Here is a 21766-nt window from a genome sequence, read left to right on the forward strand (position 1 = left end):
CGTGTCCGTTTGTTGAGGTTTTGAGATTTATTGGCTTGGGAGAGCTCCGGTACACTGGATATTGAGGGCGGGAGGTTTGGGGGAAGTCTCTAATGCAGAGTAGGTTGAGAAGAAGGGTCTTGGTCCCTGGAGGTGTGTCTGCTTTGTTTGGTTTTGTTTTGGTTTGGTGGTTGGTTTTTGGGTGGTTTTTTTTTTTTTTTTTTTTTTTTGTTTTTTTTTTTTTTTTTTTTTTTTTTCCTTCCCGGCTGTATGATCCTTTGAAGGAAAAATAAGCCCCTTTCTAAAAAACGTCAGTCGAGGTGAAGGACCCGGGAGCAGGGAAGCTGGAGAGGGGAGGGACAGAGCATCACACCAGGGCTGAGGAGAGCTGGCAGAGCTCTGTGTGTGACACTTCCCCACCACGTGCTGGCTTTCAGCATCTTCCCCTTGAGAAGCCCAGCCTGTAACAGGGAATGTAACCAGCGTGTTTCTTGTTTTCTGCCTCACCAGCTGGGGGTCAGGGCATTTCTTTTGAGGTGCACAGGATGCTGCTGCTGTACGGATGGTTTTATAAAAGGGGAATTCTCTGCTCCACTATTGCTCTGCAGAGAGATGCCCAAGATCCCCCTGGCAGAGTTTATTCGGGGACGGGCCTGTTGTGCTGGGTCATTGGGCTCACGTTAAACTTTGTAAAAGTCTGCAGTGCTGATTTATGAACTGGCAGATTGCAGCGTGGCTTAGGCTAAAAATAGGCAGGAGGTATTGGGGGAGGATATTAATGCTGAGGGTGGCCTCATGCCAATCCTGTCTGTATCCTTTGCTGCCAGGCATGGCAGGGAGCGGTTTAGGCAGCAATCAGGGATGTGGCGGTGGGCAGGAAGTCATTTTTATAGGGTGAAATCCATCTCTGAGTGCTTCATGTCATAGATACGTGTGGGATGGGATGTGACACAAACAAATGGAAAGCTATGGCTGCCTGGAAGCTGCTTAGCTCTGGCTCACTGCCTGCTCCCATTCCCTCCTGCTCGCTGGGGTCCCTGGACCAGCACCTGCTGGTGAGCAAAAGCATCTGAGAACTTCCAGGCCTTTCTCTTTTGTAGATGTGTTAGAAAACCCTCCTGCTTGCATTGCCTTTCCTCTGGGGCAGATGATGCTGACTTGGCTTTGCTCAGAAGCTGTGAGGGAAAAGCAGCAGCTGGATGAGCCTCCCGGGATGGGCAGGGGTCAGTGACCACCAGTGACCACCACCTTCAGCTTGGCGTGAGCGGCCGGGCTGGGTGTGATGGAGGCGCCTTGGGGTGAGCAGCTCCTTTTGCCCACCCGCACTGGGGGTTTCTCTCAGGTGCGTGGGACAGGTGAGCCCTAAGCAGCTTGTGGAGACACAGCCAAAGTGGGCGGCCACTGCCTGGGAGTCCGTAGCGCTCGACCGCAGGGGCCAGGCCCTGAGCGCCCTCTCAGCCCCCTCATGGCGCCCGCCGCCATGTTAGCGCCCCCTCCCTCCCTGCAGCAGGGGGCGCTGCGGAGAGCGGGACGCGCCCAGCGTGGCGGCCGCCTGCCCCTTTAAGAGCCGCGGCGGGGAACTGTCCGTCAGCGCCCAGCGCGCCCTCCCATTGGCCATCGCGCCCCGCGGGGCCCGCCCCATCTATAACGGGGTTTACCAGCACCTTCTCAAGGGCGCTGCAGTGCGGCTCAACCACACTGCGGCGTCCGGCGCGCGCCGCCTTGTGCGCCTGCTGGCGCGATGAGCGTCGTCCCATTGGCCAAAGCGCAAATCTATCAGCAATCGCCCACCACCCATTGGTTCGCCGGCTTGTTAATCACTCTCCCCGCCCCGCGGACCGCTGCCGAATGGTTGGCTGGCTGAGCTGCCCCTCAGCTCTCCGCCCGCCTCCTCACGGCTGTGAGCCAACCGGCATCCGAATGAGGGCGAGCGCCGCTCTCTGACTGGCTGGGCCGCGCCCGCTGGGGTAGGCTGCGCGCCGGATATATGTAGCCGGCGGCAGAGCACGCCGCTGCGTGAGGCGCTTCTCGTCCGCCGGGCCCTGTGGTGAAGCGGCGCCTCCGCTCCCGTCCCGCTCTGCCCGCAGGTGAGGGGGTGGGAGGCGCGGGGAGACACCGGCGCGGCCGCGCCTTCCCGGGGGGACCGCGGGCCGCACGCACCGCCCCGGCTCTGAGGCGCCCCCGGCTCTCAGTAGGCCGCGGGCCGTGCGGGACGGCGCTGCTGGCGCCCCCCTCCCCCTCATCCCGCCCGCTCCCCGCGGCGCTTTGTGGCGGGCGCCGGCGCCCTCCTGCCCGACCCGCGGCCGCGCGGCCCCCGCGGGCTCCGCAGCCTTCGCCCGAACTCCCGGTGCCGCGGCGGCCTCGGAGCTGCCGGCGGGAGCCGTGCGGGGCAGGGGGGGCGGCGGGGGATCGGCTGCTCGCGGGCCCGCATTGTGCGAGGCGAGATGTGCGGGTCGAGCTTTGTTCTCCGCTTTCCAGGCTCGGAGGCTTTTTCGCTTTCCGCTTTTGGGTTTTGTTTTGGGCAGGTGGGGCCGGGGAGGAGCCCACCCAAAGGCCAAGGAGTTCCCGGTTCAGGGGGAGCTGTAGCTGCGGATGGAGGGGCAGCGCTGGGTGCTCGCATGGTCCGGACCTGGGTATCAGCTCGGGGTGCCTCCCTTACTGTAACTTTATAGCTGAGGGAAGTTAAAATTCCAGCAGGAGAGCGTGGATCTTAACCTGGTTTACCGCATGACCTTGGCTGAATCCGAGATTAAGCTAAGATTTAAATGCGAAGTAGTGCTTGTAATGAGACTTTCCAGCATCCTTTAAGGCCCCAGATGAACGTGCGGGAGAAACCCCAGAGAAAAGGTTTCCATACATCTTCCAGTAGCTCCCAGTGTTGATCTGGATGTTCTACCGCGTTCCTCGTTCTCAGCGGGCTTACCTGGTGACCTTCTGTGTTAAGGCTTGCATGAATAGAATAAGTGGTCTTTACCAAAAAAAGGATTTTTTTGTTCCACCACCGGGGGAAAGCAGCATTTGCAGCAAGCCGCCATGTTTCCAGTGTGTGCTATTTTTGGCAAGCCCCTGCTCTCACAGCCAGGAGTGACAGATTTAGGAAATCTGGACACTGCTATCAAGCTTTGGAAGCTGATGCTTCCAGATGCCATAAATCAAACGTGGGGAGGGGTGTGTTGGATTTTTTATTTTTTTTTTAGCTAACAAAGCTTGTTAGATTGATGTCATAAAGGGAAGTGCAGAAGTTGACAGACAAAAACTGCATTTCAGACCTTTCCTGAAATTTTTCCCTTCGACCAAATTTTCACTTTTCTTAGTCTCTGTCTGGAAAGAATAAGCCAAACCATTTTTCTAAATAGCTCTGTGATAGTTCCATGATGCTGATGGTAGCATGCTCTCATCCTGTGAACTGAACTCACCTTTTCTGGGATGCTTCAGTCACCATATATAATAATGTAGAGTTGTGAGTCCAGCTTTTTTTGTTTTAGTGGATGGTGTATGTAGCTAATTTGAAGGTTGGCTGGAAGTGTTCACGTGTTTAAAGTCTTACATCCTTATCTTTATGATGGAGATCTCACGACCTTTTTGACAGCATCACGTGTTGCAGGGACTGGTTTGCCTGAAAGGCACTGCTGAAACCTGCTAGAAAGTGTAATTGTACAAAGTCTGTTAGGGAAAAAAAAAATCAATGCTGGAACCTTTGCAAATGGATGCCATAATTTTATAAATATTAATATTTTTAAAAACCTTAGGCTTGTAGACATCAAGAGGTGAAGAGTGGCCCCAGTTCCTGACTGAGGTGAATTTGCCCCTTTTTTTGCTAGGTTGTGTTAAGTGTGGACTCCTTCAGTTGAAGGCAGGGAAACATAATGAAAATTAAAAAGAAAACCTGGTGGACAAGACTTAGTCAATGTGTGCCAAGCCCATCAGGATTTCTGTTGGCAATCTTTGCATTCGCAGTCTGAGAAACAACAAAAGGATTTGTTTGTGCTGTGATGGCAGGACCACTGCTCTGCTGCTCCCTTTGGTGCTGGCACAACAGCATCAGTAGAGTTCAACACATCTGATAGAGTTTGAACACCTGAATTTTAAACAGAATCTTTATGCACTCAATGAAACAGCAAATTCTTGGTTTCAGAGCTTTATTTTTCACGTTCCAAATTGTAAGGCAGACATACAGAGCAACACTTTACTGAAAGGGAAATAAAGCAAAGGTGATGTTTTAAGTACATCTTGGTATTTCTGTTCAAAACAGTAGGACCTGATGAGAGAGCACTCATAAGGGTGGCATAAATGGCCTGTTAAACTAGAATAGTGCTTTCTAATTCTTTAATATTAGCACCTGGGCCTTTTTGCCTGGCAGGGGTGATGACTGAAGAATCAAAGAGGAAATCCAAGTAGAGCAGGACTTCAGCAGGATGGTGCTGGGTGCTGTTCTGGCTGTAGTCTGCTCTGCCTGGAACAAACCAAAAGTGATAGTTTGCTCTAGAAGACTGAGTGACTTTTACAGGTGCCTGTTATAAAATTTACTGAGTTTTTAAGTAGTTGTTTGATTTCCTGGTCTACCTACTAGTAGACTTGATAACCTTAAGCTGCCTCATTGAGTAATTTAAAAGAAAATCAGAAGTCTGATCCTCAGGTACTGTACAAGAATCCTTAAACTTTGCAGGCAGTGAGTGTTGTGCTGGCTTGAGGTCCCAGCTTTGCTATATTAAGTCTGGAGCTCTTCCAGGAGGCCATGGCTGGTGCAGTGCAGCTTTCAGAGCAGGACCTGGCTGCTGTCAGTTATGTGGGAGTGATCTGTGCTGAACCTGATTCCTTGCTGAGGCAAACGTGCAGCTCTGCACTGCAAAGGGCTGGTGCCCATCTTCCATTTCCATCTGCTCTGGCCTGTGCTGTTTCCTGCCTGCTGCAGGGCTGGCTGTGTTTTGTTTTTAATGTAACAGTGCTGGGATGGGTCAGTCCTGAGTGCGAGGATACAGCTGATACATCAGGTTTAAGCCTCTTCTGTGACCTAAGTGGGTAGAGGTGAAAGAGTTGATTCTCTTTACAGTTCTCTGTTGCTTGGCATGCAGAAAATATTTTGAATCTTAATCTTGGTGATTCTAATCTGAGTGGCATTAAGCTTGAATTTTGCTGTAGTTTTGATGTAGCTCAGGGTTCTGATCTGCCTCTTCTGACTGCTGATGAGTAACTTTTGCTTTTTTACTTTAAGAAGCTGCACTGGAGCCAAATGGAAAATTTGCAGACCTAAGAGAAGATGACTGGACCTGCTGCCAACTTCATCGAGATGTTGGAGCAGCTCTTGGATGTCAAAACAAAACCTGTTCTAATGGCAAAATCACAGGGTCTAAATAGCTGCTTTATCATGAAGCAGTCTGGAGAGCAGTAGAGGCAGAAAGCTGACTTATTTCTTATTAAAGAAAAAGTAAACAAACCATTCAGCACTATCCTACTGCCCTTCAGGATGAAATTTGCATGTTTGAAATGTAATTTTGCAGAAAAACATTGCTACTAACTGAGGGGTCAATGAGGTTGAAATAAGTTCAGTTAGAAAGGCAAATCCTTCCCCCACATTTGAGAGCCCGTTTAGGATAATCTGATTTTAGGATTATTAAAAATGTAGGAATATTTCTGGGAATTCTCAAGGCTTTGAGTTTTCAGAGAACTCAGATTTTGAAGAGGAGTTTGTGTTTGGCTTCTGTCAAATCACAAGGGCCACGTGTTTTTCTGTAGTGCTAAATGCAACAGAGCTTTTTGTGAGGATATGAAGTGTTGCTCATTAGGCTCAGGACAAATCACTTTAGTTTAATGTTACAGCAGGTAACTGCTGAATAGGAGTGATGATTGGTATCAAGTAGAAACTTGGAAGCCAGGTGAAACAGCTTTAAAAAGGAAGGAAAAAACCTCAAACCCACCCCATACTAGGGTGTGGAAGGGGAGGCAAAGTGTTTTTAGGGAGGAAGAAAAGCTAAACACCTCGTTAAAAATTTCTTACTATATCACTTAGTTTTAATAGCAAGTTTTCAGGATTCTTCTGGGTTAGATTTTTTCCCCCTTCTCTTGTAAGCAGGACCTGATTTGCTATTTGTTTTTGGAGCTTTATGCTCTTAGCCACAGGAACAGTGTTTGGTATTGTTTTTCTTACCCAGATGAATGTTCTTCCCTTACTGTAGGGGTTTGCTGATCTCAAGTACCCTGACTTACACTTCAGGTGATCTTTGTGTTTTTAATCTGCTTTTGAGCTTAATGCCCTGGAAATAACATTTCTCCAAAATTCTCTCTTTTCTTTTAGATTGACTGAAAGCATTAGAAATCTTCAGTTTGCCTCTTTCTTGCTTGGTAGAGCTGAAAAACACGAGTGCTGAATTTTGTCTAAGAAATAGCAGACTCCATCATATCCATCAACTTGTGGATCACACTTAGGTTTGTTAGCAAAAACACAGGCAGATTTCTACTCTGACAGCTCTTCAGCAATTGCTGCCTTGTTTATTTGTATTCTCCCAGTGTTTGAAGGGCTGTGCATTGCTGCTGAGTAAGGCTTCCCATCTGCCACTGGCAAGCTGAGGGGTTTTTGGTACTAGCATGGGCAGTGCTGAATGTAATTCTGAATTATTTTTTAATTTTGTGATGAAAACTTCTTTTTATTGTGCTTAAATTTTGTTTGATTAGATGATTTGATTAGAGAATAGTTAAGCTTCTAACTTAATTTTTCTTATCCATGTGTTGGCGTGATACATGGCTTTTCTAGAGAGTCCCATGTCAGTGTGTCTCAGAAGGGGCTCAGGTATTGCTCTGCCTTTCTGCTACATCTGGGTAATTAAGCAGAGAGAAAGCTGATTGCCTGGTGATTATTTTTTTAGGATGTAATTCCCTGTAGCACCTCAAGTATCTTATGAATGTAGGCACTGCCTGTCTTGGTAGGTTGTGTGGGTCATGCAGTGGAGATGAGTCATAAGTGAAAGGAGAAATAGCTGTGCTAAGTTTGACAGTCTAGATCCACGTTTTATTAGGTGTTTGGAAGATTATTAAAGGCTCCTCTGTCTGCATGATATGTCTGACACTTCATTCACTGCCTGCTTCTGGAAGTTCCTGGTGAATACATTCATCTTACAGACTCTCATTGTTTGCTGGAGATGCTAGTAAGAGTTGAATGCTGGTAACTTCACAACTTGTCCCAATTTGATCCTCAAATATTTACTTATTGCATAACTTATCCCATCATTGAGCTTCCATTGACAGTGGCTACCAAGCATCTTGCCTCCTGTGGAATAGTGCTGACTTAAGATAACTTCTTCCAGTCTGAATGCTTTGCCTCTGAATCTGTCAAAAGGCAGAAAAGACGAGCTGGTTACAGGTAGGCAGCTGTAATGGTTTGTTTCTGAAATACAGGCTGTGCTGCTGGGACTCTGTCCCAGTGACATTGTCTGCCTCTGCATCCAGTGGGAGGCAAGTAATGAGACCTATTTTTTAAAGCAGATTAGTGTTTTGGGACTTCATCTGCCTGCTTATTTGAGGTGCATTTTCAGCTCTCTAATTTAAGCTCAGGTCAACAACTGGATTGTTTTGGGTGTCTTTTTTGCCCTTGGATAGTTAAGGCTGTATTAAAATAAGGGTATCTCAGTGTATCTGGAGTCTTTGTGTTTTAAATACACATTTTCCTAACATCACTCTTCACTTGAGAGCAAGCTGGTGTGGTGATATAAATCCCCAGCTGAGATGGGCCCTGGAATTTGCCATGGGGTGCAAGTTTAGCTTGTGTTCCATTGTTCACTTTCGTGTTTTGTATCACGATTCACACAGGTACAAGCCTCATGGGTTTTTTCCTTTTATTGCTTAGTCAGCAGCAGAGCAGATGCTAATCATCTAAAATGTATGGAGAGTTGGAATTAACTGTATTTGTTGTTTTGTAGTTTTGTAGTTAAACTTTGTTTATATCATGCCTCTTAGAGGCTTACTGGCGTTTTCTTCCATGACTTTCTTTTTTTTTGGTCCATAACAGCAGCAGTAACTGCTTCTAGAGCTGGTTATTCCATCTAAATAAATGGTTTGTGGCTTTGAGCATGCTCACCTGTTGCTAAGCAACTTGGAGAAATCCCAAATGACACTTAATTATGCAATCCTATTAACTATTGACCAGACCTTTAATTTCCAGCAAAATTGCTGTTTGCCACATTTGTGTTGTGTTGTGCTTGGATACAGACACCTCTTTTTTGTGTAAGCTTCTCCTGTTGTCTCTTCAATTTCCAAAAACCCTTTTTAAGTTAAGGAATTCACTGATACCAAAATGAGGGAGTGGGGTTGTGTGAAAAGTTTGATATTCTGAATGGCTGTTCTGGCACCCTGTAAACTCCACCAGTTTGTAGAGATGAAAGGAGTGGAGTTCAGATGGTCACCTTATGGCACTTGAGTAGCCAAAGGAGAAGGGGTGAGCTGTGTGTAATATTCCACTCAGGACTAGAATGCATTGTAGGAACTTTGGGTTTCTTGAGAAGGTTCCTTCTATTAAAATGTAAGTCAAAAAAAAAGTAATTAACGATGGCAGAGAACAAAGAAACGAGGCTAATGTTAAAAACACATCAGAGCCTGTTGAGGTTATGATTCAATTTGAATTTGTCTTCTTGTTAGTTCTAACTTTTTTTCTTAACAGAAGTTTAAAATTGCCACAGTCTTTGGGAAGTGAAATTTGGCTTTTGGTCTTTTGGCTTGTTACATCAGGCCAAGGGGCTTTTGCCTGGGTCTTGGGACTGGTTGTCCTGAGAGCCCAAACATCCTGTGATGAGCATAACACACACTTCTGTTGTGTAGGAAGTCCAGTAGAAGCAACATTCAGGCTAAACTTGTTTGATTCAAAAAATTAAAAAAAACCAACCCAAATCCACAAAAACCCCAAACAAATTAAGTTGGGACAGCAGCGATTAGTTTGCTTTCACCATGTTGCAGTTTAGTAAGAAAATAATAACCCATGCTAGATGTGAGTGCTGAGTCCATTTTTCTGAACACTAATATACTAATAGGTTTTGTGGGCCTAAATCTGAATTTGCTAATGTGGAATTTACATAAATGGCTCTAATTTACATAACACTATTTCAGAAATTCAGTGCCTGACATTGATTTTCTGCCAAGTGGGAGCATTGTAACAGATGGTGGAATTTTCCATCAGCCAGGTGATAACCACTGTAAAGGAGGTATTTGTCTTCCTCTAAGTCCTTGGCTTAAGGAAGGGGCTCAGTTACACTGCAGAATTGTTATGGTGTATTTGTTAAAATTTGACTTATCCAATTTGTTTTACATATGGGATAATATGAATGCGTGATTATGAATGAATCTTAAATAATCAGATTTTCGGCTTTTCCTGTCAATTTTCACCCTTTCATCATTATGTCAATTGACAGGAAAATGTGTGGATAAGCTTTTATCAGGAGTAGCATAGTGACAGTTCAAACATTTGGTGCTATTATGTGCTGTGCAATGAAAATTGGTATGAAGTATTAGCAGTTTTTCTTGGATCAGGGAATAGTGGAGTAGTAAATTGCTCATGAGTGGTAGGGAGCAAATGCTCTCTGAGGAGATGCTTGGCTTCCACCATTCAGGTTGTGCTGGCTGGAGAAGAAGAGCAGATGGCAGCTGGCAACGTAGCAGCAGGTGCAGCAGCAGTAAAAACAGATTGTTGTCCTCTGATTAGGTCATGTAGGTCTTTCCCATTTCTTTTCAGATCTGCTTGAGAACAACTGGGCACTCAGCAATTCCTCTTTTCGTGTTAGGAGTTAGTTCTGATAGATTTTTCACCCTTAGCAGGAGGGAAGTTCTTTTATGCGTATTTTTAAGCATGTAAGTGTGGCAGACCTAATCAAGCCACTTCCAGTATTTCTTGAGACCAGCACAGAAGATGATGTGTCTGGGTTAATGTAGGTGAGGGCTTTCACTGAAGAACAGAAACCTGAAAGAGCTGGTGGTGAATCAGCTGTTGACCTTTGAGTGCTACAGGAAGATTTTGCCATAATGTGAGAATGTCAGGCTTTGTACATTGGTGTTCTAGGAAGCACTTGAAAATAATTCTCAGAAGAGCCCAATTCATCATTTATCAGAACTGAATAGAAAGCTGCCTATTTATATTTGTAGAAATAAGCTTGAATTCCAGGGAAACTATATCCTCACAAAGAAATGAAGTGTGCCTCCTGTCGTTGTCCAGATGGTGATGTGGTGTATGGTAGGACTGGCTTCCTGGCTGTAAACTGTCAGCACAGAAGCAAATTTTTAACTGTTGTGGAGCAAAGAAATCCTGCCTTGTCAGTTCAGCTGACTGGAGCTAAAAGTGCAGGTCATGTCTTTCTGCCACTTCTGCTCCCACTGCTTTAGGCTTGGCCTGCTCCTTCTAGAGCTTCACAGGTACTCAGGAGGAAACAAAGTGGGATGAGGAAGTCAGCAGTGGTAGTCACCACTTAGCTGTACTTTACCTTTGCTGTGTTCTCTTATTGTCTGATAATATTTTATGGGGATCTCATTTAACATGTAGTAGAAGGCAAGAGTTCATCTCTTGGAGGTTTTTGTCACCTCAGACTGTGCTGTGGGTGTTGGACATCTGTATCTGTAATACATTACGTTTTGAGTTGAAAGGCTTCTGCAAAACCACAGCTAGTAGAACCTTCCTGAAATGAAAGTGGTTTGCAGAATCTGAGCATTTCCTGCAGGCCAGACCCAGCCATGGACTACTTCTTCCTTTCTACATGGTTAACTCTTGAAAGTCCTCTAACAGCTGAAAGCTTCTGAATGTTTTGAAAAGCCTCTTTAAGTTCTAGGTTATATTTAGTCTTATTTTTTCTGTACATTACCATGTAGGTAACACTTCTTTGTGTGGTGGTGATAGGCACATACCCTGCTGAAAGAAGGAGTTCATGGACACATCTTCTGGAGCTCACCTGATCTTTCTTGCTGTGTTTAAACCTAGTGAAAAGTGTGCTTTAAAATAGAATGGGGAAATTTCTCATTTATTCTAGACTTTAAAAGATGGTAATATGTGATGGTATTAAAAGCAGAGCAAAACCCCTCAACGTATACAAAATTATGGCTCTGCTGTTGTGTCTTCTGGCTTGAGTCTTAGCTGCATTCCTCCAGCAAAGCTGATTGCAGTGCATTCTGGCACTGCTGGGAGCTTGGGTCTGATCACATCCTCGGTTCTGTTTCCTGGGTGTTCTGACAGTGTGGCTAAACATTGCCTTGTCCCTTGATTACCATGTGTTGGGTCTTTCACCATTGACTGAGACAGATGAAATTTGCCAGGTTCATTTGGACTTGGCTTCACCCAAAGTACCAGATTCCATGGCATCTTCTTAGCTACATTCATCTCTTTGAGGCTTAAAACTTCTGTTTTGCATTCCTGGTCCATCCAGCAGTGTGGTTGTGATTTCCTTTGCAGCCCTGTGTACGTTGTGTTTGAAATTAACACCAGCCTGGTCACCTCTCTCTCCTGAAGCTTTGCTCTCTTGTCAGTTTTTGGTGTCTAAATGACAAGTTCTCTGAAATTCACTAAATACAGTGAGTATCAAACGTTTAAGATCCTTGGATGAACTGGGACAGGGCTGAGTACAGGCAGGTGGGAAAGCCAGTCTTTTTCTTTCCCTTTTCCTATGTTTGAAGGATAATTTGTGGGCAACTCAGTTTTCCCAGGGTATGGGATGCTCTTGGGTATAGTGACAAGAGAAAGCTTGTCCTGAGACATGCCTGGCTTGGCATGAGCTTGTGCAGGCTCCTGGATTATTCTATGCTAAAAGACTGCTTAGTCTGGGTTCCTTTTTCCCTCCCATTCTGTGTTCTGGCTGTGATCCAGTCTGGGTTTTCCCCTAGTCGTTGATGCCATCATTTCTTGTCACTATTTATAGTAATCAGTATTAAATAAAAGCAGTTTAGTAATCAATGATTCCTGAATTGCTTTTTAGAGGTCTCAGATGAGTAGTGTCAGTTTTGACTTGCTTGTCACACCTGGAGAGTGTGCATCTGGAATTTGAATGCCATGTGTTTGGGAAAAGGGCTCTGTAGTGAAGGAGATTGGGGGTCAGTAGTGGGGAGAAAGTTCTTTCAGCAGCAAAACTGTTTGCTAAGCACCCATTCTCTATTGATTGGTACAACTGAGTGTGAAGCAGAAAATCTGCTCTTGGTTCTGTATTTGGTACCAAGAACATGCCCTGCTATTGGTGTTTATCCCTGTGAGTTTAAAACTATTTCAAAATGAGTTTGAACAGTGTTTGACTATTTAATAACAAGGAAATGTGGGAATCTGCTCTGGTTTGGGCTGAAGATATATGTATTGTGTAACCTACCTGCAAATACTTTATTTTTGTAACTTACAGCTCCATGAAAGGTAGGTGGAAGTACCCAGATGGATTTGTCCCTGGGCATGGGTGGTGCTGTTCACTTGACTGGTGGTCTGAATTTAAGTGAGAAATGACTTGCTGAGATTGGTGGAAGCAGGGGAAGAGCAGTATGTGTCAGTTTGCAGCATAATAATTTTAATATAATCTAATATTCCTTCAGAGTGCTTGACACTCAGAGCAAGTAGTGCTGTGCTGCTGATAAAAATAGATTGGACTTATTCTGACCTTCTAAAAATGCCCTTAATACAGTAGCACAGGCTTTGCCTGAGAACATCTGACTTTTAATTCTGATTGTGAAGTCAAGTGAGGTAAGTAGAATTTGGATTGACTGTAAATGTCTTAGCCACTTAGCAAATCCTCTTGAAGAACCTTATTTGCTTGCCACCTGCTTTTTCCTGAGAATATGTGGGATGCTTAACTCCTGGCAGGTTATGAGGTGACCTGCCTCGGCCTTGCAGCCTCTCCCACCTCTGGTTTGGTACCCAGGAATCCTCTCCCTGGCACCAAAACTCTGATGACTCTGAAAACACATTGCTTAAACTGCTTACAGGGTAAAACAGTCCTGGTGCATGCTTTCCACTGTGATTAGGTGGCTTATGCAATCAGGATGAGAACAGCCATTTGAAATGCCCCTGGTTTATGGAGCTTTTGTTTTTTTCCCACAGTTTTCAGTTGACCAAAGAAATGGTGATGGAGAAGCCAAGTCCCCTGCTGGTCGGGCGGGAGTTCGTGAGGCAGTACTATACCCTGCTGAACCAAGCACCTGACTATTTGCACAGGTAAAGCTCTGCTTCACTTCCAGCTGCTTTTCTGTGTGAATTAACTTGGGTGTTAAAATTGGTGAATGATCTTATTACTGTGTCTTAGTTTGCTGAATTTGGTCACTTGAAAAACTGATTTATTCAAGATGCTGAGCGTCGTTTACTTTGGTTTTGTTCAGCTGGGTTAAAAGATGGATAATAAAGATTACAGGAATTCTTTAAATATCTGAGTTCTGGTTCTAGCTGAAAAGCTGCTTGCCACTTCTACTTGTAATCAGAATAAAGTGAAGTTGGAGAAATACCACTTAGTTGAGCATTTCTGTAGTTTTTGGCTTGAAAAAATGGCCCCTCACTAGAAGGAAAGATTGAATAAATTTTGTTGTGCATGTCTGCTGGTCTCTCTTGGGAGTCACACCAGCTCTTTCTTAAAGGAAGGTCAGGAAATGATGGATATGCAGCTGCCTATAATCCATTATGTAAACAAATCAGTCCTGTTTGGTGTGACAGGTATCCTTCTGAAACTAGTCTTGTGAGGATACACTTCATTTTGTTGTGTTTTGAGTAGCCAGATAAAGTTTCTGACACCTTCCCCCCATCCAGTCTCAGGAACAGTTACTCAGAGTGTTTCTCCACTTAGGTGAATAGCTGACCTCATCCCTTTGGGTCTGGGGACAGTTGACTCTGTGCCATGGAATCCATTCCAGTCTTTTATCTGCTGGCAGAGTGCAGTGCCATGGTGCTTGGGGCATTTCAGGTGGTAACCTCTCAGTTCCAGAAAGGAAGATTTACTTGCAATATTTTTTTTACTGTAGGAGAGCAAAACAGTCCCATTGCTCCTTGCTCAAGCTTGAAATCAGAACTTGAGAGGAAGCCTTCAGCATCCCAGATGTTCAGGGTGTTGTTGTTTTGGGGACCTCATGCAGAAAGAGGATCATGGGATTGGATCATGAGCTCTTGTGAGACTTTGGTTTTGGTTGTTGGTGCCTGGGTCTCTGACACACCTGAATGCTGCAGTTTACATTAGAAAACTTTGTTTTCCCTCCACCCCCAGATTGGCAACAGGATTATGAGATTCTGTGGCTTTAGTCTAGTGATTCAGACAGGAAACTTCCTTGAAAGTGTATTATTTGTACTGCACTCTAGTGTAGAGGCTCAATGTTCTTACACAGCAAAGCTTGGCATTAAAATATTTCTTTCCAACAGGTTTTATGGAAAGAACTCTTCCTATGTCCACGGTGGCTTGGATTCCAATGGAAAACCAGCTGATGCAGTCTATGGGCAATCTGTAAGAACTTTTTAAAAGAAAGCTGTTCTTTCCTTCTATTTTGTCACCTTTATGGTTGAGAAGAGTAATGTATGCAGCTGTGATTCACCCCCACACTGTTCAAGTGTTTTCTGTAAAAGAAGAGAAAAAAAAGGGGAGGAAAAAACCCTCTTGACTGTAGACAGCAGTAACAGCAGTAGTTAGGCAAAATGTGCTTCCTTTATAGAAAGCTCATAATGTAAAATTGCTTGCAAAGCAAACTTAACAAGCATCCTGCCAATCTCTCCCTCCAGAGTTAGGGAATGTATCTTCAACCAGTTTTTATGATTTTGCTTTCTCTGAAAGCTGCTAACTTGGCAGAAATGGCTTCTGCAGCATAACCCACGTGTACCATTCTTTCCTAGGATATCCACAAGAAGGTGCTGTCACTAAACTTCAAGGATTGCCACACAAAGATCCGTCACGTGGATGCCCACGCCACGCTCAACGATGGAGTGGTGGTGCAGGTGATGGGGGAGCTCTCCAATAACATGCAGCCCGTGCGCAGGTTCATGCAGACCTTCGTGCTCGCTCCTGAGGTGGGTGTGCTGGGCTGCCAGGGGCTGCTGGGCTGCCAGGGGCTGCTGGCACCACTGCTGAGCTCTGTCTGCCTCAGGCCTGCACTCTCAAGGGTTAGACTAGGAAGGTTACTTGCCACAAAATTCAGCAGTTAGGTTCTGAAAATTCCTTTGGGAATCACACTACCTCTGTGTGATTAATTGACCTTGGATATTGAAATCAGTTTTAAATATCCTGACTTTGGACTCCTAGGTTAGTGCAACACTTTTTTTTTTTCTTAAGCATATTAAAATTATATTGTCTTTGATTTGCTATCCTAGCAACTGGTCTTTTTACTGAAAAAGAGGTAGTAGAAAGAGGGAAATGCTTCCTGTCACTTTGAAAATATGGGTTCCAGATTTTCTTGTTCATAAAGTGCTGACTTAGCATTTGAAGTGACATTTTAAATAGACTTTTTTAACAAAGCAATTAACAGAATTAAAATGATAGTGAAAAGGAGTGTCGTAAAATCACTCTGTTTGACAATATGACTTGGAGATAAAAATTGGTACTTTGGACACCAGGAAGTTGTCAATCACACTTTAGTGTTGTGAGCTATTCAATTTTTTTTCCTTTGTTCCATCCATACCTAACTTGTTAGGAGTGATATCTTTTTTCTTTCTTGTTTTCCTGCCCCAAATAACATTATGCTCTTAAAAGAGGCAAATTTGGATTAATCTTGTGGGAAGGACTATTTGCTCAAACCTTTCTTGTTTTCACATTATTTCAATTTTTACATTACTGGATTGTTATTACTGATTCATTTCTTCCCTTTGATTTACTCTTAGGGCTCTGTTGCAAACAAGTTCTATGTCCACAATGATATCTTCCGCTACCAGGACGAGGTTTTTGGGGACTCTGATACTGAGCCTCCAGAGGGTAAGTAGCAGAAATTTTTGGATGATTCTGGATCTATATCAACATTCTGTTCCCAGATCAAAGGAAATCTTGCTGGAGAAGACAGATCAGTGTTAGATTTCATGTGCTTGTAGGTTTTTTCCTTGCCTGTAGTTCTTTACGGTCCAGCAAGGAGTTGTGACATGCAGATGATTATTTTTCTGGCATAATCTGTTTCTATTACAAGAACTGTAAGACTTATTTTGGCAGTTGCAGTCAGATTTGTAGGTTGTAAATGTTCTCTGAAGTATTTGGAACATGTTTTTTAACCTGGTCAAAACTGAATAACCAAAGTGATAGTGGAAATATAAAAAAAAATGTCTGTTTCATGTCACATCTCAAAATTGCTTCTTGTGTGTTCTTTGGCAGAAACTTCACCTGTATTTTGTGATAGGCTGCCTTGTGTTTGAGCCTCTTACTAAAGATGTCTGGTATTTTTTTTTCTTTTCTAACCTTATTTAGAATCAGAGGAGGAAGGGGAAGAACCTGAGGAAAGACAGCAGACACCTGAGGCTGTTCCTGATGATAGTGGTGCTTATTATGAGCAGGCTGTCAGGTAATAATATATTTATAGATGAAGTCAGGTGTTGTGTGAGACAGGCTGCTTGTAGAACAGGTCATATGAGTTTATTGCTATTAATAGTTTTCTTCTGACAGTCAAAAAAATTCTGTTTATTGATCAGCTGAAATTAAAATGCTGTTAGACTGAACTGAGACTGGATTTTTTTTTTTGCTGCTTTATAGTGTACCAATGCAAAATTGGTATCCTTGTGCAATGTGGCCTTATTTTGGCCTTGTTCTTCCTCTCAAATGTCATGTGCCTGACTTCTGTATTGCATAAGTAGCACTGCTTATCACCAGTAATAGAATAAATACAATACCACCTCTTTTTCCTGCTTTTTGTGCTGCTGTATAATAGCAATGACATTGAGGAACACCTGGAAGAGACAGCTGCAGAGGCAGAGCCTGAGCCAGAGGCAGAACCTGAACAGGAACCTGAACCAGAAGTGCAGGAAGAAAAGTCTGAGCCAGTATTAGAGGAATCTGCTCCAGAAGAGACTGTGGAAAAGAGTCCTTCTCCAGCTCCTGCTGATCCAGCTCCTGCAGTGCAAGAGGACTCCAGGGTAATGACAGTGGATCTCTCTTTTCTCTGATGTGAATTCATCAGTATGGCTTTCTTGTCTATTTACACAGCTTTATTTTTACCTGGGGATTTTTGTCACTTCTCAGTGTTAAGGAAGGTAAAGTGGACAGATTGGGACTCAGGAATCCAGTATTTTGGTTAACCTTGATGTGATACTTGGTGTTGGGTCACTGCTGTGTCCTGTTTCAACTCTGGAATTCAGGAATAGAGTAGAAGTGTGACTCCATTGTCATAACACTGAATCTTCTGAAGTTAAATAATTTGAAGGAAATTGTGGGGAAATTGCTATTGGCTGGCTCCTGATTTTCAAGTATACATTAAAATTTGTTCCTGATATCCTGTGTCTGTTAGCTGTCCTGTCAGTAATAAATTTCAGATGGAGATGTAGTTAGTTATCTTTTTTTTTTTTTTTTTTTTAAGACATTTTCCTGGGCATCAGTAACCAGCAAGAACCTTCCTCCCAGTGGGGCTGTCCCAGTATCAGGAATACCACCTCATGTTGTGAAAGTACCGGTCTCACAGGTAGGAATCCAGCACCTGGAGAAGCTCAAGTGCTAAACTGGCTGACAGGGGAAAGAGAGTGAAATCTGCTTGTTTCTGATTTGACTTCCCAGGCCCCAAAGACTTTAGCATTCTGTGATTCCTGGTAGACCTGGTAGACAAGGAATAACAAGAGGTTATTCCTTGGTTTTTGGGTTGAGAATGAATTGTTTCTCATGGAGGAAAACAGGGGATGTTCATGGGAATGCTGCTCGCTTTTAGCATATAAGCCAACATGAGCTAACATGTATGATAGTCACAGGTGGAAAAAAACTATTACCTTTTCCTGTATTTTTTTAGTACCAACTTGATAGTAAGCTCTTAAAAGCTGAAGCTGCTGGTATGTCTGTCTGACTCTAAACCTTTCACTCCTTTTTGAATTTGTGCAGCCCCGCCCTGAGGCAAAGCCTGAATCCCAGACCCCCCCTCAGAGGCCTCAGAGGGATCAGCGCGTGAGGGAGCAGCGAACGAGCATCCCACCTCAGCGGGGTCCTAGGCCAAGTAAGAGAAACTGCAAAGAAGCTGTTTTCTGTGCTTAAAGGTTTTGGGGAAGCAATGTGATAATTAAAGCTTTTGAAATATCATTATTTTTGTCAGTAAGCAAACAATTTTTATTCAAGTAAAAATTCAAGCTTGGCCTCGGCCAGGTGATTAAAAAGCAAGTCATTACACACTTGCTAGTGTAGACTGCTTTCCTTTTTTTATATATTAATGGATAGACAGTCTGAATTGATGCTTTCTAATGGTGATAATTCTGACCATGGCTTGTTTTTCTGTTTGTTGTGGGGACTGACTTTTCTAAAATCAGTTTTGCTTTTCTCTTCAAGTTCGTGAGGGTGAACAAGGCGATGTGGAAACCAGGCGGATTGTGAGATACCCAGACAGTCATCAGCTGTTTGTTGGGAACCTTCCCCATGATGTGGATAAATCTGAACTTAAAGACTTTTTCCAAAGTAAGTTGATTGCTTTGCTGCCCTCTGAGGGGGTGGGGGTTGCAGCCATGGGCGTGGTCAACAGAGCATTCTAATGTATGACCCAAGAACTTGGCTTTTCTCTTGCAGGCTATGGCAATGTTGTTGAACTTCGCATCAACAGTGGTGGAAAGCTACCTAATTTTGGGTTTGTGGTGTTTGATGATCCTGAGCCTGTTCAGAAGATCCTTAGCAACAGGGTAAATAAATTTCTAGGCAGTGGTTTTTGGTCTGTTGACAACAGACAGTGTTTTTCAGCTTAACAGGAAGAGAATGCACTTCATACCTTTAGATTTTTTTGAGCATATTAAAGTAGATGTGATGTTTTTCCCTCCTGTTACCAAGATTTGTGCAGTCTTTGTCATTGAAGTAGCTTGTAGGAGCTCATTACAGAGCCTTTTTCTAGTGAGAGATTGCTGAACACAGGAAGTGTATAAACAGCTTTCAGGAGGACAAGGTAGAGAGAGTCTGACTCTATGGACAAGTAGAATCTTGTTTGTCAGAGGCTGAAAGGAAGAAGCTGTATTGGTGTGCAGGCTGAAAAGAATTTTGCTAACAAAGGCAGGAGGTACCTGCTCAGCCTGTCAGCAGTGATTGCTAATGCAGAATGTGTGTCCATGGCTGCCTGCTGTGGTAGGCAGGGACTCTGGATGCACCCTCATAGCCATTCAGGGAGCTTCTCTGAGACCCATCAGAATGTTCTGTGTTCAGCCTGAGATGGCTTTTCAAGGGTCACACCTTCGCATCTTTATTTTTTTCCAGTAAAGCCCCAAGACCGGATGCATGGTTTTGCTATTGCCATTGTTTAGTAGGTAATCCTAAGACCCTTCAGTCTTTCATGGAGAGGAGGATATGAGACAAAGTTGCAGGAATCTGCTTGACCTTGAAGAGCTCCTGGTGACCTATTAATGACAGCACCTTCTGTGCTTCTGTTGCAGCCCATCATGTTCAGGGGAGAGGTGCGCCTGAATGTGGAGGAGAAGAAAACACGAGCTGCCAGGGAGGGTGACCGCAGAGATAACAGACCCCGTGGACCTGGAGGCACTCGTGGGGGGCTGGGAGGTGGGATTCGAGGGCCTCCTCGTGGAGGAATGTCCCAGAAGCCAGGATTTGGAGCTGGAAGGGGGATTGGGCAACGCCAGTGAATTCATCGCGGATGTTGACGTGATGGCGCAAACCCTTTTTCCTGCAGATTTGTGAATTTCAGCCTTGGGTATCTTGGAATGTGGCCCTAGCCTGTTATAGACTGCTACGTTTGATACTATTTTGGCCCCTTTTTGTTTGTGTTATGGTTCTGTGATTTATTTTTTCTAGTCCTTGTCCCAGATTCCAGCTTTGTGGAACAACGTTTTAGGAAAAGTGGATTTTAAAAAGAAAAGAACTGAATTTTCTTCTTCACCTCAAACTTACGGACTGATTTTTGGTTTTTTTGGTACCAGTGGTTTTTCCTAAAGGAATGTCTTTCTTTTTTCTTTTCTTTTTTTTTTTTCCTCCCCTCTTTCTAATGAATTTGGGTGCAGTCAGCGGAATAATATTTCACGTGCATGCGTTCAAGAGCCTGTAGGAAAACATAGTTCTTGGCAAGTATTCCAAGGGCAGAAAAAGCAAAACTCTTGATGTTTCTTTGAGGGTCATATGAACATCCTCCAGTCTGGAGACGTTGCCACTTGAAAAAATTGACTTTCACCTTTCTGTGGCGCTGTAAAAGTGGAATAATGGGTATCCGTAGAATCTCTTTTCCTTTTGATACATGATCACAGCAAGGAATTTGAACTACTGTTTTACCACTTTGAAATTTTGGATTGTGGGATAGGTTTTAAATGTCTAGAACTTGACTCTTCAAACACTTTTCCTGAACTTGTGAAATTTTTTATTGAAATAGGGAGTTTTTTTCATGTTTAGTTTGTATTTGTATAAAAAAAAGCAAAATTGTTGTGCCTTCTATTTATCTCTCATTCCAGTTTTGGCAAATTGTTTAAAAAATAAAATAAAAAAGGTCTAGATTTGCTTTATCAAGTCAAGAGTATTTTGGAGTTTGTCCAAGGGGAAGAGGCTCTTCAGTCACTAGGTTTACAAGGTAGAGGTGGTTGTAGCTAAAGCTTTTAATACCTTCTGTGCATCACTTTGCATTTAAATTATTGAAAACAAATACTTGGATGCAGAAGTTCAAGTAACTTGAACTTAGAGCTGGGCAGGTCCTGTTGTAACTATTGCAAAATTACAAGCAAAGCAGAAATACCTCTGTCACATCTTTTACATTTCCAACTGCTGTAAGTTATAATTATTTTTGCAGTACTTCATTCCTTGCTTCAGACCTGAAGTGGATAAGAAGGAATTTTTGTCAGAAGTGTGGAAGGTGCTTGTCTGTCCTGGTGTTAAGATGTTGAATGCTCTCCACTGCCTCTGAAAGAAGATGAAACTGAAAATAAAATACAAAACTGAGTAATTTCAATCCAAGAGATCCTGTAAGATGGTGCTGCACAAAGTAGTATTCCTGTAATTCCTGGTGTTAAACATCTGGATAAAAATGGTGGATTTGTGTCTCCACTGGACCTCCAGGTCTCTTGGTAGCACAGTAGAACTGTGTAGGAAGTTGGCTAATCTGTGTCAGGTGTCAGTGTTTCCATGTTTCTTGGTTTATGACTATAATGACTGTGCATATGCAGTGTATCATCCCTTGACTGTGTTTGCTGTAAGCTCTGGAGCAGAGCTGCCCTCGGTATTACCTGTCCCAAACAAGTCATGTTTTGCCTTTTCCTTTGCCAGGTTTGTTGGTTGAAGCTGGTTGTACTAAATGTTGCTGGAGTGTTGGTTTCTGTTTCATTTTTCTCTTTGAATTTGTTACACTGTTTGTCCCTTCCCTCCTTACACCTGTGTCTCAGATTGGCCTGCTTACCATCTGTACCTGGAGATGTGATACCTTAGTGAACTGGGGGAGAGTGTGAGCTGTGCTGTGCTCTCACAGCCAGCATTTGGGGAAATTCTGCTGCTTCCTCTTGTGGTGGTAACTGGTATTTTTTTAAAAAACAAAAGCTGTCTGCATTTTTCCTATCAGGAATGCCTGTGAGGTGAAAGTATGCAATGGAGATCTTTTACTGAACCCTGTCCTTGTCGTTTGTAATATGTTTTTTCCCCTTTGTTGGGTTTCTACTGTTCTTGATGTTGAATCCGAAGACTGCAGTAACAGGTTGCACTTCAGACTTATCAAAGTGCTTTTAACAGAAGCTTTTATAGCTCTTAACCAA

The 21766-nt window shown here is 43.7% G+C and overlaps 1 protein-coding gene across 2 annotated transcripts; it reads left to right on the plus strand.

Annotated features, from left to right (window-relative positions):
- The first annotated feature begins 1982 nt into the window (after positions 1–1982).
- G3BP1 (G3BP stress granule assembly factor 1) lies at positions 1983–20537 on the plus strand. Of its 2 annotated transcripts, none has more exons than XM_036391594.2 (12): positions 1983–2066; positions 13013–13126; positions 14312–14393; positions 14777–14950; positions 15758–15848; positions 16329–16422; positions 16786–16990; positions 17431–17532; positions 17940–18051; positions 18378–18503; positions 18591–18721; positions 19460–20537. In XM_036391594.2, the coding sequence occupies exons 2-12, from the start codon at positions 13032–13034 to the stop codon at positions 19664–19666; spliced, it is 1419 nt and encodes a 472-aa protein (XP_036247487.1). In that variant the 5' UTR covers positions 1983–2066; positions 13013–13031; the 3' UTR covers positions 19667–20537. The 2 variants fall into 2 exon arrangements, with proteins under 2 accessions (XP_036247487.1, XP_036247488.1); XM_036391595.2 differs by having other exon boundaries at positions 18612–18721.
- The last annotated feature ends 1229 nt before the right edge of the window (positions 20538–21766 follow it).

The sequence above is a fragment of the Molothrus ater genome, chromosome 15 (genome assembly GCF_012460135.2).
Source record: "Molothrus ater isolate BHLD 08-10-18 breed brown headed cowbird chromosome 15, BPBGC_Mater_1.1, whole genome shotgun sequence".
Lineage (NCBI taxonomy): Eukaryota > Metazoa > Chordata > Aves > Passeriformes > Icteridae > Molothrus > Molothrus ater.

What these genes read in the sequence shown, in the direction of transcription:
- G3BP1 (XM_036391594.2), top strand. Translation starts at nt 13,032, where the DNA reads ATGGTGATGGAGAAGCCAAGTCCCCTGCTGGTCGGGCGGGAGTTCGTG. An exon ending in TGATACTGAGCCTCCAGAGG is followed by an intron (nt 15,849 to 16,328) that starts GTAAGTAGCAGA and finishes AACCTTATTTAG; the next exon opens with AATCAGAGGAGGAAGGGGAA. An exon ending in TCAGCGGGGTCCTAGGCCAA is followed by an intron (nt 18,052 to 18,377) that starts GTAAGAGAAACT and finishes TTTCTCTTCAAG; the next exon opens with TTCGTGAGGGTGAACAAGGC.